General features: G+C 45.8%; 2 protein-coding genes across 3 annotated transcripts in view; one reads left to right on the top strand and one right to left on the bottom strand.

Annotated features, from left to right (window-relative positions):
* Positions 1–90: 90 nt before the first annotated feature.
* On the top strand, positions 91–5,320 carry EXOC8 (exocyst complex component 8). 2 transcript variants are annotated; one of them, XM_032491824.1, is made up of 2 exons: positions 91–2,301; positions 3,440–5,320. In XM_032491824.1, exons 1-2 carry the CDS (start codon positions 505–507, stop codon positions 3,494–3,496), a joined length of 1,854 nt encoding a protein of 617 aa, XP_032347715.1. In that variant the 5' UTR covers positions 91–504; the 3' UTR covers positions 3,497–5,320. The 2 variants fall into 2 exon arrangements, with proteins under 2 accessions (XP_032347715.1, XP_032347713.1); XM_032491822.1 differs by having other exon boundaries at positions 92–5,320.
* Positions 5,321–15,584: 10,264 nt separating this feature from the next.
* GNPAT (glyceronephosphate O-acyltransferase) overlaps positions 15,585–19,887 on the bottom strand; it is a 29,540-nt gene continuing 25,237 nt past the window's right edge. The window contains exons 12-16 of the mRNA XM_032491830.1: positions 19,183–19,323; positions 17,949–18,048; positions 17,776–17,869; positions 17,268–17,329; positions 15,585–15,890 (exon numbers count right to left, since the gene is read on the bottom strand). Coding sequence (XP_032347721.1) covers positions 15,847–15,890; positions 17,268–17,329; positions 17,776–17,869; positions 17,949–18,048; positions 19,183–19,323 — 441 coding nt within the window. The 3' untranslated portion in view covers positions 15,585–15,846. The remainder of the gene's footprint in view (positions 15,891–17,267; positions 17,330–17,775; positions 17,870–17,948; positions 18,049–19,182; positions 19,324–19,887) is intronic.

Here is a 19,887-nt window from a genome sequence, read left to right on the forward strand (position 1 = left end):
TCGCGAGACTCTAGGAAAACTGGCTCGACAAGAATGAGCCTTTCCCCGAACGCCGAACTCAAGATTCTGGGGTTTAAAATATAGAACTCAGCCCGACACGTCCAAGCGGGCTCGAAACTTCGGGTTCTCAGCGTCTGAGCCTGAGGAAGTTTTCTGGAAGCTAGTAACCGTCTCTACGCTTCGCGGGTAACGTCAAACACCTACGTCACGCTCGGCCCATGCGCACTACTCACGTCTCGCTGCCTCGCCCTGCACTCGTTTCCGCGATAGCTCTCGACGCATGCGCTCTAGGCGGCTGGCGTTCCCGCGCAGCCGCACTGTCTGCGCTCGGCCCCTTGCGCAGGCGCAGTGTCTGAGGCTCAGACCTGGGCGCAGGCGTACTCGTCTCCCTTCCATCCTGCTTCCTGAGCCCTGGAGCTCGGCCCGGCACGGGTGGGCCTGTCTCGACAGCAGCGGTACCGGGGGCAGCAATAGTGACAGCGACTGCGTGAGAGCCGGACGGAAATGGTGATGGCGATGTCAGATAGCGCGGCGAGCCGCCTGAGGCGACAGCTGGAGTCGGGAGGCTTCGATCCGCGGCTGTACGTGAAACAGCTCTCGCAACAGTCGGACGGGGACCGGGACCTGCAGGAGCACCGGCAGCGCATCCAGGCTCTGGCGGAGGAGACGGCGCAGAACCTGAAGCGCAACGTCTACCAGAACTACCGGCAGTTCATAGAGACGGCCCGCGAGATCTCCTACCTGGAGAGCGAGATGTATCAGCTCAGCCACCTGCTGACCGAGCAGAAGAGCAGCCTGGAGAGCATCCCTCTAACCCTGCTGCCGGCCGCCGCCGCCGCCGCCGCGGGGGCCGCCGCCGCCTCCGGAGGGGAGGAGGGGGGAGGTGGCGCCGGGGGCCGCGACCACCTCCGGGGCCAGGCTGGCTTTTTCCCCAGCCCTGGGGGCGCCTCCCGCGACAGTTCCGGTCCAGGCGAGGAGGGAAAGCAACGCACTCTCACCACCCTGCTCGAGAAGGTGGAAGGCTGCAGGCACCTGCTGGAGACGCCGGGACAGTACCTGGTATACAACGGGGACCTGGTGGAGTACGAGGCGGACCACATGGCCCAGCTGCAGCGGGTGCACGGCTTTCTCATGAACGACTGTTTGCTGGTGGCCACCTGGCTGCCCCAGCGGCGAGGCATGTATCGCTACAACGCCCTCTATCCCCTGGATGGTTTGGCCGTGGTCAATGTCAAGGACAACCCGCCCATGAAGGACATGTTCAAGCTGCTCATGTTTCCCGAGAGTCGCATTTTTCAGGCAGAAAACGCAAAAATCAAACGAGAGTGGCTGGAAGTGCTGGAGGAAACCAAGAGGGCCCTCAGTGAAAAAAGACGCAGGGAGCAGGAGGAGGCAGCGGCCCCTCGAGGGCCACCGCAGGTGACATCCAAGGCCAGCAACCCATTTGAGGATGAGGACGACGACGAACCAGCTGCTCCAGAGGTAGAAGAAGAGAAGGTAGACCTCTCGATGGAATGGATCCAGGAGTTGCCTGAAGACCTGGACGTTTGTATCGCCCAGAGGGACTTCGAAGGGGCCGTGGACCTGCTGGATAAATTGAACCATTACCTAGAAGATAAGCCCAGTCCGCCTCCGGTAAAAGAACTGCGGGCCAAGGTGGATGAGCGGGTCCGCCAGCTCACCGAGGTGCTGGTTTTTGAACTCTCCCCGGATCGGTCCCTGAGAGGTGGTCCCAAGGCTACCCGGAGGGCTGTCTCCCAGCTCATCCGGCTGGGCCAGTGCACGAAGGCTTGTGAGCTGTTTTTGAGAAACAGAGCAGCGGCGGTGCACACGGCCATCCGCCAGCTTCGCATTGAAGGCGCCACTTTACTCTACATCCATAAGCTGTGCCATGTTTTCTTCACCAGCCTTCTTGAGACGGCAAGGGAATTTGAGACAGACTTTGCAGGCACTGACAGTGGCTGCTACTCTGCCTTTGTGGTCTGGGCGAGGTCAGCCATGGGCATGTTTGTGGATGCTTTTAGCAAACAGGTGTTTGACAGTAAGGAGAGCCTCTCCACAGCAGCCGAGTGTGTCAAAGTGGCGAAGGAGCACTGTCAGCAACTGGGTGACATCGGACTGGACCTCACCTTCATCATCCACGCCCTTCTGGTGAAAGACATCCAAGGGGCCTTGCACAGTTACAAAGAAATCATCATCGAAGCCACCAAGCATCGCAACTCCGAGGAGATGTGGAGGAGGATGAACCTGATGACTCCGGAGGCCCTGGGGAAGCTCAAAGAGGAGATGAAGAGTTGCGGGGTGAGTACCTTTGAGCAGTACACCGGGGATGACTGCTGGGTGAATCTGAGTTACACGGTGGTTGCTTTCACGAAACAGACCATGGGCTTCCTGGAAGAGGCACTGAAGCTGTATTTCCCGGAGCTGCACATGGTGCTCTTGGAGAGCCTGGTGGAGATCATTTTGGTCGCTGTCCAGCACGTGGATTACAGTCTTCGGTGTGAGCAAGATCCAGAGAAGAAGGCCTTTATCAGACAGAATGCATCCTTTCTGTACGAAACGGTCCTCCCTGTGGTGGAGAAGAGGTTTGAAGAAGGTGTGGGGAAACCCGCCAAGCAGCTCCAGGACCTGAGAAACGCCTCCAGACTGATCCGTGTGAATCCAGAAAGCACAACGTCGGTGGTCTGATGTCTGGACCTGTTTACGTGTCTACATATTGCTTATATATTATTTATATTTATATTAAGGTGTACTAGCATATTCTTTGTAGTCTCAAACACAGCCTCAAAGTAAAAGATGCTTTCTCATATAGAAATGCGAAGTCAAAAGGGGGAAGGAAAAAATGTTAAATTAAGCCCATGTAACAAAAAACATTGGAATTATTAAAATATATGCTTTCCTTTTCAGCGATGCTAACTCTCTAACGAGTATATTGCCACACTGTAGCATTTCAGCTTACCCTTTGAGTCAAAACACACTTTCTCACAGTATATATTATGCAGCACAGATAAACAATATCTATACATGCCTAGAGTTTAAATATGCTGTGAAAGTTTCCCAGTTCACTAAGATGTTAGGTTTCTTAAAGAGCACAGTAAAGCACGCTGTTTCACATACTTCTGCACCTTAAAATGTGATTGAACGATTTGGGGAAAAGAAAGGAGTTGAGAAAATTGATTTTAGGGTAAATTTTGATCAGAAGAATGCCTTCTAGTTGGTGTAGCTGGCGTGTGGACTCGAATACTCCGATTCTGGTTGAATACAAGAGGAAGCTGTCAGACGGTTCGGCCCATGTTGCCGGTGTAATTTAAATGGCTAATTAGTTTCAGCTGCTGATTAGCAGCCTTATAGTACTTGATTTCAGAGCATTTACTGGGAAATCTTAAGGACTATGATAAGTATGTTTTTTGTTTTTTTTGTTTTTTTTTTTTTTTTACAGATTTCTGAGTCTGAAGTTCCAGCTGGAGCTTTTGTCTTTATCGTCTTAAAGAAATAAACATAGCAAACAGGACACATCCGGGAACCTGGAAGCAGCCAGTGATGTTAGCTGTCCTCGCCCACTTTCATTGTGGGTCACATATAGCGACTCAGACGTCTTGCAAATGGGAGAAAAGTCTTCACTGACATGTTTATTTAGATTTCAGGGCCTGGGTGGGCGGGAAGTTAGGAAAAATCATGTGCAAATCCTGTCATGTTCTCAAGTATGACTGCTTTGAGCAGAGATTTGTTTTCTTTTTAATTTTTTTTTTTTGAGATTTGTTTTTCTTTTCTTTTCTTTTCTTTTCTTTTTTCTTTTCTTTTTGGCAGCCAAGTGGAGAACAGAAAAGTGAGACAGTGTGCACAAAGAGGGGAAAAGAAAAACCTTTGGTGATTCCTACTGACATGCTCCATGCTGCCTTTTTCTTGTTTTTTGTTTTGTTTTGTTTTGTTTTTAATTTGTGTTTCAAAATAAGTATAATGCTTACTTCGTATTGTTTAGTAAAACAAAAATAACTAAAGAAATTTGAGCTTCCCAAGGTTTCTAAACTGTAACTTTTATTGTAAATTGATTATATAGCATTCCTCATACTTGGAGACCCGCCTTTCCCCAGGCTTCTAGTTGTGGCTCTTGTCCATAAGTGGTATTTCTGATGCCGGATGACTTCAAAAGGTCACTTCTTTTATCTGAATATAAACACTGGTATTAAGACTGTGGAAATTGTGTAAAACCTAAAACAGCTTCCATTTGCAGCTTAGGGTTATAAAAGCTCCTTGACTTCATTACTCATATGCCAGACGAACCTTTTCTTTTCTTTCTCGGTGTGCATATTTAAAAGGTTGAAATGATCAAAGTTACAGATTCTCTTTGATTTTTTTTTTCACACAGCTTTAGCGTTTTCTAGATAATAACCAAACCTGGATATCTCAGTTGGACAAAACAGTTATAATCTGTCTTTTTTTTTTTTTAAGGATCGCTGGAAACTTGAATTTGAAAATTTTGTGATTATTTTGTGCCACTTACAGTTTCTATAATTATATTGTATGAAACCCGTAGTGTGTAAATATTTGATGTGGGGCGCCTGAAATACTTCTGAAATCAAAACTTCTCTTAAGGCATGAAGTTGTAAAAACCTCAGTGTGTGTACTCGGATGCTTAAATGGTTGCCTCTTCGTAGAACTGTCTGCTTTAAAACTGGAAGTACAGAATTCTCTTCTGTTAAAGGCTGCGTGTTCCTTAAAGTTGTGGCTGAAGAAGTATGCTCTGGGTGAATCAGTTAGTGTGGGGAGTGGATTAGACCTTCAAAGTTACGAAGTATGTCTGTGCCCAGACAGAGCAATTTCGCTGCATTCCTCCAAGTGGGGTCAGAGTTCTTCTCTCTAGCTTTGTGTTTCATTAGACTCCAACACAAGGTCTGAAAGTTGGATGCGGTTAGAGATCGTCCCCAAATATAGTACATACTGTATTCCACCACTTACACGTTGATTGCCTTTTCTCAGTTGCTTCCAACATAACACTGTCACTTGAACGTGGAATCACAGACTTGACTGAATTAATTGCTGTTCTGAAAAAATACACCCTGTGGAATTAAGTCTTTTTTGATTAAAGCCTCATTTCACTTAAGGGCTGAAAACTCACTTATTTTTGTTTAAAATACTACCTATAGTTAAGTCATTGGCACTTGTATTTTGCAATATGCTTACATAAGACTGGGAATTCGGGACTTGACACATAGTGTAAATTCAGTTTGTGTACATTTTGCTTATTGACATGCTGTGATCTGAGGGAATCTGAGATGTTTTACCAAAATAAAGCTTAAATTTTTTCTTACACTGGATAAAACTGATTGGTATTACAGCATTATATCTATTTCTCTTCTTTAATCAGGATTTAATATTCTTATGTTCATGCTACTGAATTGTTTTCAGAGATTATGTTGGTTTTTTGTTTTTCTATATGAGGATAAGTATGAAACTGTATTTTAGATAAGTGTTCTGCTACTGTCAGAATTGTGAATTAAGTCAGATCACAACTTTTTAGGATTGCCCCGTATGGGAAATTCCAGGTACATAAAATGTGAATTTACTCTAAAAAGTGGGTTTTATATCATCTTTAAATGAAGAAAATACCATGTGGCCATATGACCTAGGAACTAGGACCATAAATAACAGGGGATTTCTTCTTAGAAAAAAAGTAATATGTGGATATTGAGGGAACTGTCACATAAAATTGATTAAACAGTGTTTATCAAATGCCATTTCTCACATTAACTAAAAGGTGGGGTGGGGAGGACAAAATAAAGTTAAGCATGCTCTCTCTTAATATGCCTAAAGATTGGAGAAAAAAAGAGACTAAAAACTTAGGAAAAGTAAATTAACAAATTAAAGGCAAAACAATGTGTTGCAAATTAAACAAAATTTAAATAATTGAATAATTGTAAACTCTGCAAAAAGCAAAACCCCAAAAACGTGTGTGTTGCAGTTTGAGTGCTGTGGGGGCTGCTGAGCAGGGACAGATGGTGTTATTTTGAGGAGTTCTGAACGTCTTTGTGAAATTGTTGGTCTTGGAGCTGGTCCTGGACGGAGGCTAGATGTGCAAGTTAGATGTGCTAGGAAGGTGGGACAGGGAGCGTGAGCAGAGACATGGAGGCACTGGTGGAGACCTGCTCCTGGTAGATGTGAGGCGGGAAGCCCCATAAAAAGGACCCCTAAGCAGGGCCACTACTCTCCCGCCAGCACCATCCAGTTACCTGGCCCAGAAGCTCTATCTCACTTTTTGCCTCTGAAACTGCTTACTTACCCCTAAAATTCTATTGGTTCCTTGAGCTCACTTCTGATTGGTTATTTCCTTCACTCCTGATTGGTTATTTCTCTCACTCCTGATTGGTCCTTCTCCCTCACTCCTGATTGGTTATTTTCTCCCTCCTGATTGGTCTATTTCTACAAAGCTTGTTCCTAGTTGGTCAACTTTTGTTATACTTTATTTGCATATGATGTTGCAAAGTGTAAACTGGCAGCCTATAAAGGCCTGTGTAACCCTACAGACGGGGTCCAGAGACTCCTCTGGGCTTGCTAGTGTAATAAACCTGAGTTCTCCAACTCTCTGAGTGCCGCTTAGTCTCTTGCCCGGATCCAGGCTGATATCACAGCTGAGCTGTAACACCGCAACAGATGGTTTTGTGAAGAAATGTCACTGTCACGGGGCCATTTGCAGACGGGTAAAGGTTAGAGGAAAGGACAGCCATGTTTAACTCATCCTTAAGAGAAAGCTTCAGTCATGCAGAGGCTATGAAGCAAAAAGTCAAAGCCATCCCACCTGAGCCCCTGTGACTGCCCCCCTCAGTAGAGGTGACTACTGGTAAGTTTCTTGTACATTCCTCCCCTCCCCAAAATTGGATCATACCATACGTACTGTTGAGTATCTTGGATTTATTGAAGTATTGCCAATTCAGTATTTTTCAAACTCTCCTCACTCACATCAGTCCCTGCAGCTGTTTGTCGCTGGCTTGGTTTTCTCCTGTAATCACATAGTCGTCAAGTCACAACATATGGCTGTGTCAGGAGTGGGCATTTTCCAGTTACTTTGTTGTCTTCCGCTTTTTGTGATTACCAGAAATCCTGAAAAAAGTTCCCAGTGCCTGTATCTTTGCAGGTGTCTTTGTTCATATATATGTGACTTATCTCTAGGACACATTTCTAGAAATTGCTTAGGGAAACGTTGTCACATTGCTCACCAGCCAGGCTGCACCATTTTCCCTTCTGCCCAAGGGCATAGGAGAATACCTGTTTCCCCAAATGCTTCTCAACATTTATTCACTCACTTTTTAATAATAAAATTATTCTTATTAGGGATAAAATTTATTCACTTTTACTCATCTGTGAAAATATCTAGTTTTGTTTGCAATTTTTATGAGTGAGGTTGAGCAACTCTGTATTTCTTTTTTTTTTTTTAATTAGGCTACCTATTATGTCCTTGGCCATTCTTTTCTTAGATGATCTTTGTATTATGATTTCGTAGGAGTTTATAGTATATCTGGGAAATTAATTCTTCGTATGTAGTAATGTTATACTTCCCCCCGCCCAGTGTGTCATTCATTTTCTTTATCTGTTTATTCATTTATTTTTTGTAGGACAGTAAATGTTAATCTGTTAGGAGGACAGATATCTGAGTATTTTTCTTAGAAACTCCTTACCCACTTTCAGACTCCAAAAACATTTTTTTTCTTCTAGTAATTTATTACATTTTAATATTTGTACTCCATCTGTAATTTGTTTTATTTTTTATTATTTTATTATTTGGGGAGGGGAGGAAGTTAGGTTTATTTATTTATCTTTAGGTGGAGGTACTGGGGATTGAAGCCAGGACCTCATGCATGCCAGGCACGTGCTCTACCACTGAGCTATACTCTCTCCTCTTGTAACTTCTTTTAAAGAAGAATATGAGAATCCCATTTTCCCACCAATAATTAGCAGGTTGTTGCAGTAACCTTGAATTATCCTTCTTTTCCCCCACTGACTTGAATTACCATTTTACTAATATATTACATTTATACTAGATGTGTGTCTGGGTACATTTTAAGGCTCTGTGTTCTATTTAACTGATATTTCTATTTCTGTGCCATTATCAAGTTGTCTTAATTGTAGATTACTAATTTAATAACTGGTAGGACTCATCTCCTTCTTCTGCTATTTCAGATTTTCCTGAGTATTCTTACATATTTATTATTCAAGTTGCATTTTGAATAATTTTGTGACATTCCTACCATCCCCCAAGAGAGTTGACGTTTCGAGTGGCATCAGATCGAATATAGGTTAATTTGGGGAAAATCAACATCTTTATAATTTTGAATCTTCCTATTTACTTTTGTAAGTGTTCTCTCATATTTCAGTAGCAGTTCCCAGTTTTCTGCAGGGAGACCTCGTACATTTCCTGGTGAGTTTATTCGCAGGTACTTCATCGGTTATTGCTGTTGTGAACAATCTCTTAACTTCCACTATGGCTTCTGACTATATGTAGGAGTGTGCTGATTTTTAATTACAGACATTGTAACCAATGCCTTATTTAATTATTTTATGAATTTTAATAATTTTCTGGGGTTTTTTAGAGCTTTCAAGTGTATAATCATATCACCCAAATAAAGATAATTTTGCCTCTTACGTTTTTATACATCTTATGTAATTCTCTTAATAGTCTGTATTAAGTTGAACATCCAAAACTATGTCAAATCATATTTTTTGCTTGATATTAGTATCAAGGAATTAGGAATTATGTTAGATATTTATCTAGTGGAAATGTTTTTCCTATTTTTTCTTTGAAGCCTAATGTTGGCTTTTGGTCATTGCATTAAGGAAGTGATGATCTGTTCCAGCTAACTAAGAGTTGTGGTTTAAAAACATTTTTTTAATATTATTTATTTATTTATTTATTTTGGCAGGGAGGGGAGCTAATTTAGTTTCCTTCTTTTTTTTTTTTTTTTTTAGAGGAGGTATTGGGAATTGAACCCAGGACTTTGTGCATGCAAAGCATGCACTCTACCAGTTGAGCTATATACCCTCCCTAAAAATTTTTAAAAATTTATTTTTTATTGTATCATTATAAAAAAACTTCTAATTGGCAGGGGGAGGTAATTCGGTTTTATTTATTTTTTTAAGAGGAGGTACTGGGGATTGAACCCAGGACCTCAAGCACGCTAAGCATGTGCCCTACCACTTGAGCTGTACCCTCCCCACAAGAGTTATGGTTTTTATCTTTTTAGGTCAGGAATGCATGTTGAATTACCAAATGAATCTCAGCACCTATCAAGCTGATTTTTCTCCTTTATCATATGAATTTGCTAAGTTTTTAAGATAGATTTCCTAATACCGAACCACACCAACACTCCATGAATTAATTCTATTTGGTTGCAACGTCTTTTAATATACTGCCTGATTCTAATGAATCCCTCCCTCCCCACTGTTTCCACTGTTTTTTTTTCTTCCAGTTTTTCTGGAAATAAACTACATCCACTGAGATGCGTAAATTTTAGCTTTAACTTTTTGAAGAGTACATCTACTCAGATTAGCAACAGCCCAATAAAACTGTGGCACATTTTCATCTCTCCAGGTGGTGATGTGTGTACCTCTGTCCTAGCAATGCTGGGTTAAGTGGGGAAGGGGGCTGGGGGAATTTGAGTGGAGCAATGATTCTAATCTTTCTCCAAGAAATGAAACAGAAGGTTGGACTGTCCAATATGGTCGTCACTTAACCACACGTGGCTGTTTAAATTCATTATCAATTAAAATAAAACTTCAGTTCCTCAGTGACACTGGCCACACCTCAAGTGCTAAGTAGCCACAGAGAGCTAGTGGCTACCATGCTGGGCTATGCGGATATGGAACATTTCCATCATTCCAGAAAATTCTGGACAGGTCTGATCTAGGGGGTGGAAGTGGGGAGGACGGGACATCAGGGAAGTGGAAAGTCAAGTCTGTAAGATGCAGAACTAAAAAAAAAAACTTGAAAGTTTTAATCTTTACCTCAAATATACCTTCCTTCCATCGCCGTGTTCTCCTTTTAAAGAATCATTTCTCTCTTCATCTTTACTTCCTTTTTACCTACTGCTTTATTCACTCGGTATTATTCCAGCCTTCTATGCCCTGGTTCTCTCCTTTCTCTTGCTTGTTTTTTTAAAACTAATTATTATTTGACTCTTAAGAAAATGTTGCTTCCAGTTATAATGGACTAGGTATTTCTAACCAATCCTTCCCTGAACAATTGGAACTACTGTATAAAAAATGTATATGCAAAGAATACGTTAGAAGGCTGTAGAATAGTAAAAATATCTTTCTGGTGTTTCTCCCTGGTTCCTGGTGCAAAGCGTCACAACCTTTGGAGTTTCCTGAGTGACAGGAGTGTCTTTGTTATGTTACTAAGGTTACTCTTAGCGGGGACGCTAGAGAGCTTCAGGATGGGGACTGGTCACCAGAAAAACCAACTGCATGGTCAGAGGACTGGAACTTTCATCCTCGGGAGGTGGGGGAAGCTGGAGATTGAGGTCAGCAGTGCTCATGTGATGAAACCTGGGTAAAACTCAGCGGGTGGTGCGTGGAGCTTCCTGGGTGGTGAACACAAGGAGGTGCTGGGAGGCAACGCATCGGACCCCACAGGGACAGCGGCTCTGTGTCCCTCTGTCCCTCTCCAGACCTTGCTCTATGTGTGTCTTCCATTTGGCTGTTCCTGAGTTGCATCTTTTATAATAAAACTGTAATTGTAAATAAAGCACTTTCCTGAGCTCTGTGAGTTGTTCAATTATCAAATCTTGGGGCGGGGGGGGGCCTGGGACACCCCAAGTTTACAGCCAGATGGCAGACGTGAGAGTCACGTGGGGACACCCAGGACTCGCAGCTCATCTGAAGTGCAGGCGGTCCTGGGGGTCTGAGCGCCTTGGACTTCGGGGTCTCCGCCAAGTCAGGACGGTCAGTGGCAAGAGCAGGCTGAATCGCAGAATGCTCAGCTGGGGCCGGAGAGCCGGTGCGGGAGCATGCCACGTCTTAGTGCTCACAAGGGAGTGAAAGACCACGGGGCAGAAATCCAGAAGGAAACCCAGCGAGGTGGGCCCAGCACCCGAAAGTATTTTTCCCTGGCCGCCTGCTGCGTCCCAAGAAGTGGCTGAGAAGTTGAAACAGGCTGTCAGCAGATTCACAGGTGTAGGGGGGCGAAAATTGGACTTCAGGGTGTACCAGGAGGGGTGACCCTGGTAAAATCCCTTCCAAGCTTTGGGTTGAAATCCTTAAAATCTGTTCCCTATGTGTAAAGGCAACCAGAAAAAAAGAGGCCATCAAGGGAACTGAAGCTAAAGGTGGACCCATCTTAAATTTACCCCAATTGGATGAAGGGGACTTGAGGTTGCTGAGTTCTCCGGTGGTCTGCCGGGACAAATACAAAAACTTTCACTGAGGATGGGAAAACTCTCCTAGGCCTCAGATAGCCTAGTTTTGTTTGTTTGCTTGTTTCTTTTTCTTTTATGTACAGTGTTCAGCGCTCAAATAAAAATACTGAAATCTTTGAGGAAAAGAGACCATTTGATGAAAACCCAAGAGAAACAATAGACAATAGAAACAGACTAACAGGAGACCCAGATAAAAAGAGTTGTCGGGCACAGACTTTCATATGTTCACAGGAATAATGGCGAATTTTGAGAATTTCTCAGGGAACCGGAAACTAAAAAGTGAACAAACAAAATAATGAAATGGGGAACACAAGCTGTAAAATTCAACAATGGAAACTGAGAATTCAGTAGATTGATTTAAGAGTCAGGCAGACCTGGCATTAATGACCCAGAGGAGAGGTTAAATGTAAACATCCAGGTCATACGCGACTTCTGAGGTGGACTGAAGTCTGCCTGTGGAATGTGTAGCGCTCTAAGTAAACTTGCTTCTGGGAGGAAAGAAAAGAAAAGAATCGGAAGGAAAGAAAAGAAAGGAAAAGGAAAGGAAAGAAAAGGAAGGAAAGAAAGAAAGAAAACATTCAGACTAAGACACAAAGGAAACCTAAAAAGAGCATCAAAGGCATCTGGAATGCAGATAATTAGACCCTCAGAAGGAAAAGAGTATTATTTTCCTGTTTTCATCTTTTTATTTTGGCCCTAATTTGTGAGAAATGTCTTCATCTCCCAACCTTCAATTGAGTCTTTTTGTCTGACTATCTCCTTTACAGAGGATCTTTTATCTCACTGAGGGTGTTAAGAATGTCCAGTTTTGTTGTGACTATGAAGGTGTCCCTCGGGCTCGCCCCAGGGCTGTGTTCTCCATGCCGGCGCACCCAGCCCTGCCCCGCCTGCCGCCCTCACCCTCACCTGGGACCCCATTGCTTATTTCTGGGTTCTCAGCTCATCTTCCAGGCTGTGTCCTGAGTCCTCCCCCACCTACCTGTCCCCTCCCCTTGCTTCCCCCAGTGATGCCGATGGCCCGCTGTGACAGACAGGCCTACCAGATAAAGTACAACACCGTTCCATTTGAACTTCACAATGAATAATTTTTAGTAAGGATGTGTATGTTATTTATACCTCAAGTAAGAAAAAAGTGGAAGAGGGAGCCAGAAGGAGAATGAGGAAGAGGCAGCGTGAGAAGGACTCAGCACAACACCGTGGCTTTGAGGGGAACCAGGAGCCACGGGACCTGAGTGGCCTCCAGAGGCTGGAAAAGGCAAAATAAAAATACACCCAGCGGAGTCTCCAGAAGGCCTCTGCCCTGATTTCTGCCCACTGAGGTTCCTTTCAGACTTCCGACCTCCTAAGCAGTAAAATACTAAATTTGTTGAAGCCACAGACACCTGAAACTTCATAAACTTCAGAAAAGTGATTCTAAAGCCTTTCTGAGAAAGCAAAGAGTTTATGTTCAGGAATCAGAATGATTCTAATCAACTTTAGAAAACGGAAGATAATGAAGAAATGCTTTTCAAAATTCTGAAGGGAAATGGTTTCTAACCTGGAGTTCTATACAGCTAAACCGTCAGACAACTCTCCGAGTGGACAAAGACACTTTTAAACAGGCGAGGTCTAAAACATTAACCCCTCACACCCCTGTAAGATGGGCTTCACCAAAATGAACAAACAAACAAACAAACAAAGACATGGGATCCAAGCAAGAAGAGGATCCCACACAGGACAGTGAGGGAATTGTCAAGATGACAGTGAAGGGAAGCTCCAGGCTGACAGCTTACAGCAGGCCTGGAGAGCAACCAGCCCAGAGTGGGCTCTAGAAAAGGGATGTGTTTGAATCCACTGCTGGGAGATTCATACTGTCAGAGTTGACAATTTTCATCCGGAAAAAAAAGAGTAAGGCTATGAACAAAGTCAAAGAAGGCATCAAAATCTGTTTTCCACCCCACAGTGAATGATTCCATCCTATTGATGGGAGGAAGAAGAGTTGCTGGGAAAAGCTCAGCTGACCGTGGAAGACAGCAGGTGTCTGTGAGAGAGAGAGAGAGACGGGCTTAACAGCTGGGCGGAGGCCAGCTCTTAAGGTTGTCGGTCAGGGATGCAAGCACCCGCGGCTGGACTGGCCACTCTGGAAGCAGCATCCAAGCTTGTTTTCTCTGAGAGGTCGAGTCAGGTTTGTCCCCGTCAGCAGAAGTAGTAACTGACAGGTGACACTTATTGCCAAAGACTTTCAAACATTTTACTGGCATTTATATTTCTCACAACCCAGGAGGTATGATCATCATCCCCATTTTATGGATAAGGAAACTGAGGCTTTGAGAGTTTAAGCAAATCACACATGAACACAAGGCTAGTGGACGGTAGAGCTGGATTGCATGCCCAGTCGGGCTCCAGACCCTGCATTCTTAGCTGCTACATTAGCTTGGGTTTGGATGGGGGCACATGTCAGGCAGGATGTGCGCTCTGGATACCTGTGTGACGTGGGAGGGCTTGGGGAGACTGAGGGGAAAGCCCCGCCCCCTCCCACAGCGCCTCTGCTGTGAGGCCTCATTGGTTTGGGCTGCACCCATTTCCCTGTCCCTCCATCTGCCTCCCTGCCTGGCTCTCATGTCAGGGCTGGCCAGGAGACAAGCCTACAGCCACTTGCACCCCAAGCTCCAAAGTGTCTGTCCTCAAACCTGAAAAGTGTTACCGCAGGCCTGGAAGTAAACAGAAGCTGCCTTGCTCCATCCCCGACACATGCGCAGAGCATGAGACGACAAGTGCCCCACCTGGGTGTTGGGGGATTCCTCCCAAGGCGCACCCACCCAGCAAGCACTGGCCACGGTCCCTGCCTCCCCAGTTGCTTGGGACTCGCCCCGCCTCTCCCAGGGGCAGCAGCCTAGCGCCCTGTTTAGCTGGTATGCCATCCAGTCCTCGGGCAGGAACCGTTCACCTGACTCCTCAGCTCTGGGTCAACCTCCACCAGCTCTGGGTGCATCCTCTCTGGCTTCCCAGACATGCACAGCCACACGGAGGGCCCGTCCGCCGGCGGTGTGCGGACTAGTGCAGTGGCTCTCCAACCTGAGCGCGCAGCGGGAACAGCCTGGCCTCTGGGGAACAAACGCACATTCGGGAACTTGGACCCAAGAAGTCCTACAACCACATGTTGAGAAATGTCAGCACTTCCCGTGGCACTCATACTCTAATTCAAATGTTTTACAAAGGTCTGTAAGCCACAGTACGTGTTGAGCCGTGCTGCTATGGATTGAATTGTGGCCCCCAAATTCAGATATGGAAGACCTAAGCCCCAGTGTGGCTGTATCTGGAGGTGCAGCCTTTGGGAAGTACTTAGGGCTAGTTGGGGTAACGGGGTGGGGCCCTAGTCTGATAGGATTAGGGTCCTTACAGGAAGAGACCAGAGAGAGATGGAGCGCTCTCCACGTGCACAAAAAAGAGGTAATCAGTGTGTGGCAAGATGGTGGCCTCGTACAAGCCCACAAGGGGCTTCGGAATGAAATCTACCTCGTTGGCACGTTGATCTTGGACTCCCAGCCTCCAGCACTGTGAGAGAACAAATTTGGTTACACTGCCCGCTCTGTGGTATTTCATTATTGCGGCCCAAGCAGACGAATACACCTGCCTTTCCTTCTAATTTCACTTGCCATGACACGTCTCAGCCACGCTGGTCTTTCAGGTCCTTGAGAACCAGCCCCAGGACATTTTGATCACTGTTCTCTCTGCACGCTCCACCCTCTGTCCTCTCCTCTGTCACCTCAACCCCCACACTTCAAGGGCTGGCTCTTCTTAATTCTCGGCTTGAATGTCACTGTCAGAGGTGGCGAGCTGTCAAGGTGCTGGCTGTTCACCCATCTTATTGCAAACTCTCCCTCCCTTGAACTGCTGAGCTTTTTCATGACCTATCTCCCTCCTCACTTCGCTTGGTTGCATGAACTTTCTCTAATTCAGTTACACTGATTAAGGCCCTTGGGTGGAGAAATGTAACGTAAGCTAGCTGCTGTGCTATCATACATCTATCAAACGTGAGGCAGCTTTAATTAAAAAAAGCCACGAGAAACGTAAGCTACACCCCTTCCGGGAGTTCTGACAGCAGGAGCCTTCAGAGATGCTGCTCTTTAATTCAGACGTCAACGTGAACGTTTCATGCATGTAATCAGCTGGAAAGTGCTAGTCAACTAGGAGCTGGGCTTTGTTTTTCCAAACGTGTTTCCAAAAAGCTGTTTATTTTACAACACACACAGAGCTAGATACAAATGCCTTTCTAAACAGGGTGGAGAAGACGTCACTGGTTGCTTGAACTGATCATTTCTTCCTCTCCAGGGCCCGCGTGCTTGAAGCCTCATGACTGTACGAGGAGGTGGGCTCCTCCTTCAGTTCCGGTTTGTTGTAACATGCGTCCTTGCGTGACGGTGACTGTGTGACCAGTTTTCCCCTAACTGTTTGGCAATCGTTAAAGCTTTGCAGTTACTGGTTTTCCTACTGGTGTCTTACAACCTAAGGTAAAAAGAGAGGGAGAGAGAGACGGCTCTTGAGGTGACACTGAGGCTGCCCTTCCCGGTACAGCTGTTTAGGCACTGGCCAAAGAGAAACCCGGACACCTGCGCAGAGTTCTACAGGCTGACAAAGCACCAGTGGAGACACCAGCCTCCTTCGCAGGAGCAGCAGTGTCTCAAAGGGGAGACAGGCAGGGCCAGCGCCCCCCAGCCGGGGCGGAGCCGGGAGTCAAACCCAGTCGTGTTTTCTGAACTTCAAGCCCAGTTATGTTTGAGTACGTTCACGCCCGTGTGTATTTGCCTTCCGAGGTTAAGAAGTCAACGCCATCGTCCTCAGAGTGAGGGTTCGGGGGTTTGTTTCAGCCTCATGACTCTCTTACCAAATTCAAAATCCAGTTTCCAGGTGACATATTCTGAGAGCTCAGAATAAACAGGAGACTGGGATTTCAATCTATGTATTTTCTTCAATAAGAAATTAGTGTTTCACCTTCCGTGTCAGCTTTACCTTTGCCCTTCTGTCCTTTTTCTTCAGTGATTCTCCTTTGACCTGAGCTGGTTTTCCCCTGGTCCCAACAGACGTCTGTCTATAGCTCGTCTCTGCAGCCTTCACGATGCGCTGGGTTAGGCCAAGGCGCAAAGCCGCAGAGACGCCACTCGGTGAGTTAGCGCTTACTGCATGTGCTCAGCAGGCAACTGTTCTTCTCAAATGCTGGAGCCCTCCCCTTCTAAAGTCACCCCATCACTCTTACAGGAAGGGTTCTCTACCTCCCCTGACCTCCTGTATCTGTTTATAACCGCGGTCTTGACTCTTACTGTATACCATACACACGTGGCCCTGTCTTTTGGGGCTGGACCATTTCTTTATCAGCTGATAGGATCTAGGGAAGAGAGTGGGTTGGATTAATACCCAAGGGTGTGCTACCAGCCCCCAATTCTGAGTTCAGAAAGTCCATCTGATGTGGACACTGACCCAGCCCCGTACCTGGGAAAGAAGAGAACTGAGAGTGGACAGGGACTGAGTGAACCCAAGGACTAAGACGAGAGGTGTTCTCTTGATGTTCACCGCGACTAGATATAAAGGGCCGAGACCCTGGACCCGGATTAGCCGTGCTGGCTGATACTTTATGCTGTATTTACTACTGCCTGTCTTATGCTTGTTGATACTTTATGCTGTATTTACTACTGCCTGTCTTATGCTTGTTGTGTTTTGCCTGTTAATTTTCTCCTTAGTTTCCCTGAGAAAATTATAGATGATAGAAATAGTTCTCTGTGTATATTAAAACTCTTCTGCTGTTGATAAATTATTTGGTGCCATCCTTTCTGGTGTGTTGATAAATACAATGTAAAAACCCACTATATTTTATTAAATTGTACTTACCAAGCATTTCTTCTAACCTTGTTGTAGCAGGCTCATTCACATTAAATACATAGTCATTATTTCTAGGAGAAAAAGTAACAAGCTTTCTTATTGTATAAGCTAGGAGGAAAAGACAGCTGTAGCGTTTTTATACAGAGGACGACTCTGAAATAGTCTTCCTCAAGGCCGGTCGTAAATAGCTGAGAGGTGTGTGTATATACATGAAAGAATACACACGCATGCACACTGCGTGCCCCGAGACGTTTCTTACAATTAATCTATGAATTTCAATATTAGGTCAAAGCCAAAATGCTGGCCTGAAGCACCTTCTTTCTTTGCTTCCACATTTCTATTCATAACCACATGAAATGTGCATGGTGACTCAGCTCGTCGGGACACGGACAGGTGGCACATACGTGTGTTCGCTAGATCACTGCGGATCCCCCGTCAGCCCCTCCCTGGGTCCCGCGCGCACCGCTACCAGCCGCGGCGGCCCCTTGAGCAGCCGCCGGGCCGTGCGGGTACTTACACCTTCCTCTTCTCCACCACGCCCAGCCTCACGAAAGTGGCCAAGGCATTCTTCTGTACGTCGGAAGATAACACATCGTAACACTGCGAGGCACCTGGGGCAGAGGGAGAGGGAGCGTTCCTGAGCGGCTCCTCCTCCTCCGCTAAGAAACCGCCCACGGAGCCGCGACTGACCTTGATCGAGAAGCTGGCTCGTGAACTTTCTAACTCTCACCAAGTACTGCTTCTCAGTGAAGTGGTCTTCTTCTTCGTTCAAGAGGTATTTGCAAATTATCTGATTTTAGGAGGGAGGGTGAGAGGAAGAGAAAGTGAGAGGCGCAGCCAAATACGACAGGACAGTAAATAACCTCTCACTGCCCCCTCTTATCCGAATGACAGATACATCACATTAGAGCAGAAGATGGGCCACCCTCGCCAAAGGTGTGGGTACAGAAAACCTGCCCGAGTTTTAGGTCTTTCTTGAGCTTACATCACTTTGTAGAATTAGGGAAAAAAAAAAGAGTTTGAAATAACATTGACATTTATTAAAACATAATTTCCCACTTTAAGGGATTGCAAAGTTAAGTAAATTAGTCTCGTCTCATTATACCTGATGCTGCCTAGGAAGAGAGGGGCCAGATGTTTTGTAACTTTTTCTTCTCTAAAAACACCCAGTAACATGCTAGGCCCCCAAATTCTTGACGATCTGTACTGCAGACAGGTGCTTAGAGGCAGAAGGAGCACTCATCCAGTCCCAGGGGTCAGACTTCACGCCTGGAGGCTGACGCGGGGTTCTCTCCCTGACCACAGCATCCTCTGCCGGGAAGGTGGTCCCGGGTGCCTCTAACCATCACACAGAGCTGAGAGCCACAGGGTCCTCTTCTTGATGAAGGTGCATGGAGCCCCCTCAAGGCTCGCTCCCCTCTCATGTGCCCTGAGTCCCCCTGAATCGCGGCACAATTCCCGCTGGGCACAAATACCATCCCCTCTCTGTAACCACTCCTTTGAGCTCAAACTATTTCAGATCCTTGAACTTTTTCCTTCCTTTCCAACCTTAGCATTTAGTAATATGAATAATAACTGACTTTATCATTCAAATCCTTCGTTTATTAGGGGCCTACTATGGATCACACGCCCTGCTACATGCTACGAACAAAAGCCACAGACACAGTGGGACACTGCTGGGGTGTAACTGCTCATGGCATCAGGAAGCTGTTATCCTCTCGGGCTGAAATGGACCAAGGTCCACTGTGAGGGAGCAAGGTCTCACCTGAGAGGCGAGCTCACTCATCCCTGTTACTCTCTCTAGTTCTGCCATTCACCTGGGGAAGACACTGGCCCTTCAGACCAGCGATAAGTACAGACTGGGAAAGTCTCAGTTATGCCTGACATGGGAGGATGAAGGCGAACTTGAGAAAGACTCACACACCTGGTAAGATTCCACAAAAGGTTTAAAGAGTCCTACTAAAAATTCTAACACGGTGTTTCCTTTTTCTGTAACGAGGATGTCCCTTGTCGTCACTTGTATGGCCTCACTTTTACAAAGCAGGTAACAGCCTTCTTCGAAGTCCTGGAAGGGGAGGGGAGAAGACAGAATGTGTCCACTAATTCAGGTCAACGATCTGCCGTGGGGCCCCATTCTGTGCACCCAGGACGAGAAAAGCACCAGCTGATTCCACAACCCTTCCCAGATGGTTCTGGTTGTTAGAAAATGTTGAACCTTGAACACAGCAAACACACAAAAAGCTGATGAGCCTCGGTGATCACGATCTTTGCACGGCCACACTCCTCATGTGTAAGCAGAAGTGCGCGTAGCAAGTCGGAAACACCCTGAGAATCACGCTGTGCTTAAAAACCAACAGCAGGGGGCTGGGTTTCTGTCCATCATGCCGAGGGCACAGGTTCTGTTTGGTAGGAAGTAAGGATGCCCCTCACCCCAAGCCTGCAGTCCAGCTCCGGGAGCCCAGTCCTTCACCAGTGGCCTACACGACCAGGCAAGGCCTCTGTTCTCTAACCTCAAAGCAGAAGGCCCTGCTCACTCCAAAAGGTTGTGTTGGAAAAAGCGTACTGGCTGGTAAATTTTTAACAAAATAGAGTTGGTTTACAACATTTGCACTACTGGTTCAAAGGTGTG

The sequence above is a fragment of the Camelus ferus genome, chromosome 11, assembly GCF_009834535.1.
Source record: "Camelus ferus isolate YT-003-E chromosome 11, BCGSAC_Cfer_1.0, whole genome shotgun sequence".
Lineage (NCBI taxonomy): Eukaryota > Metazoa > Chordata > Mammalia > Artiodactyla > Camelidae > Camelus > Camelus ferus.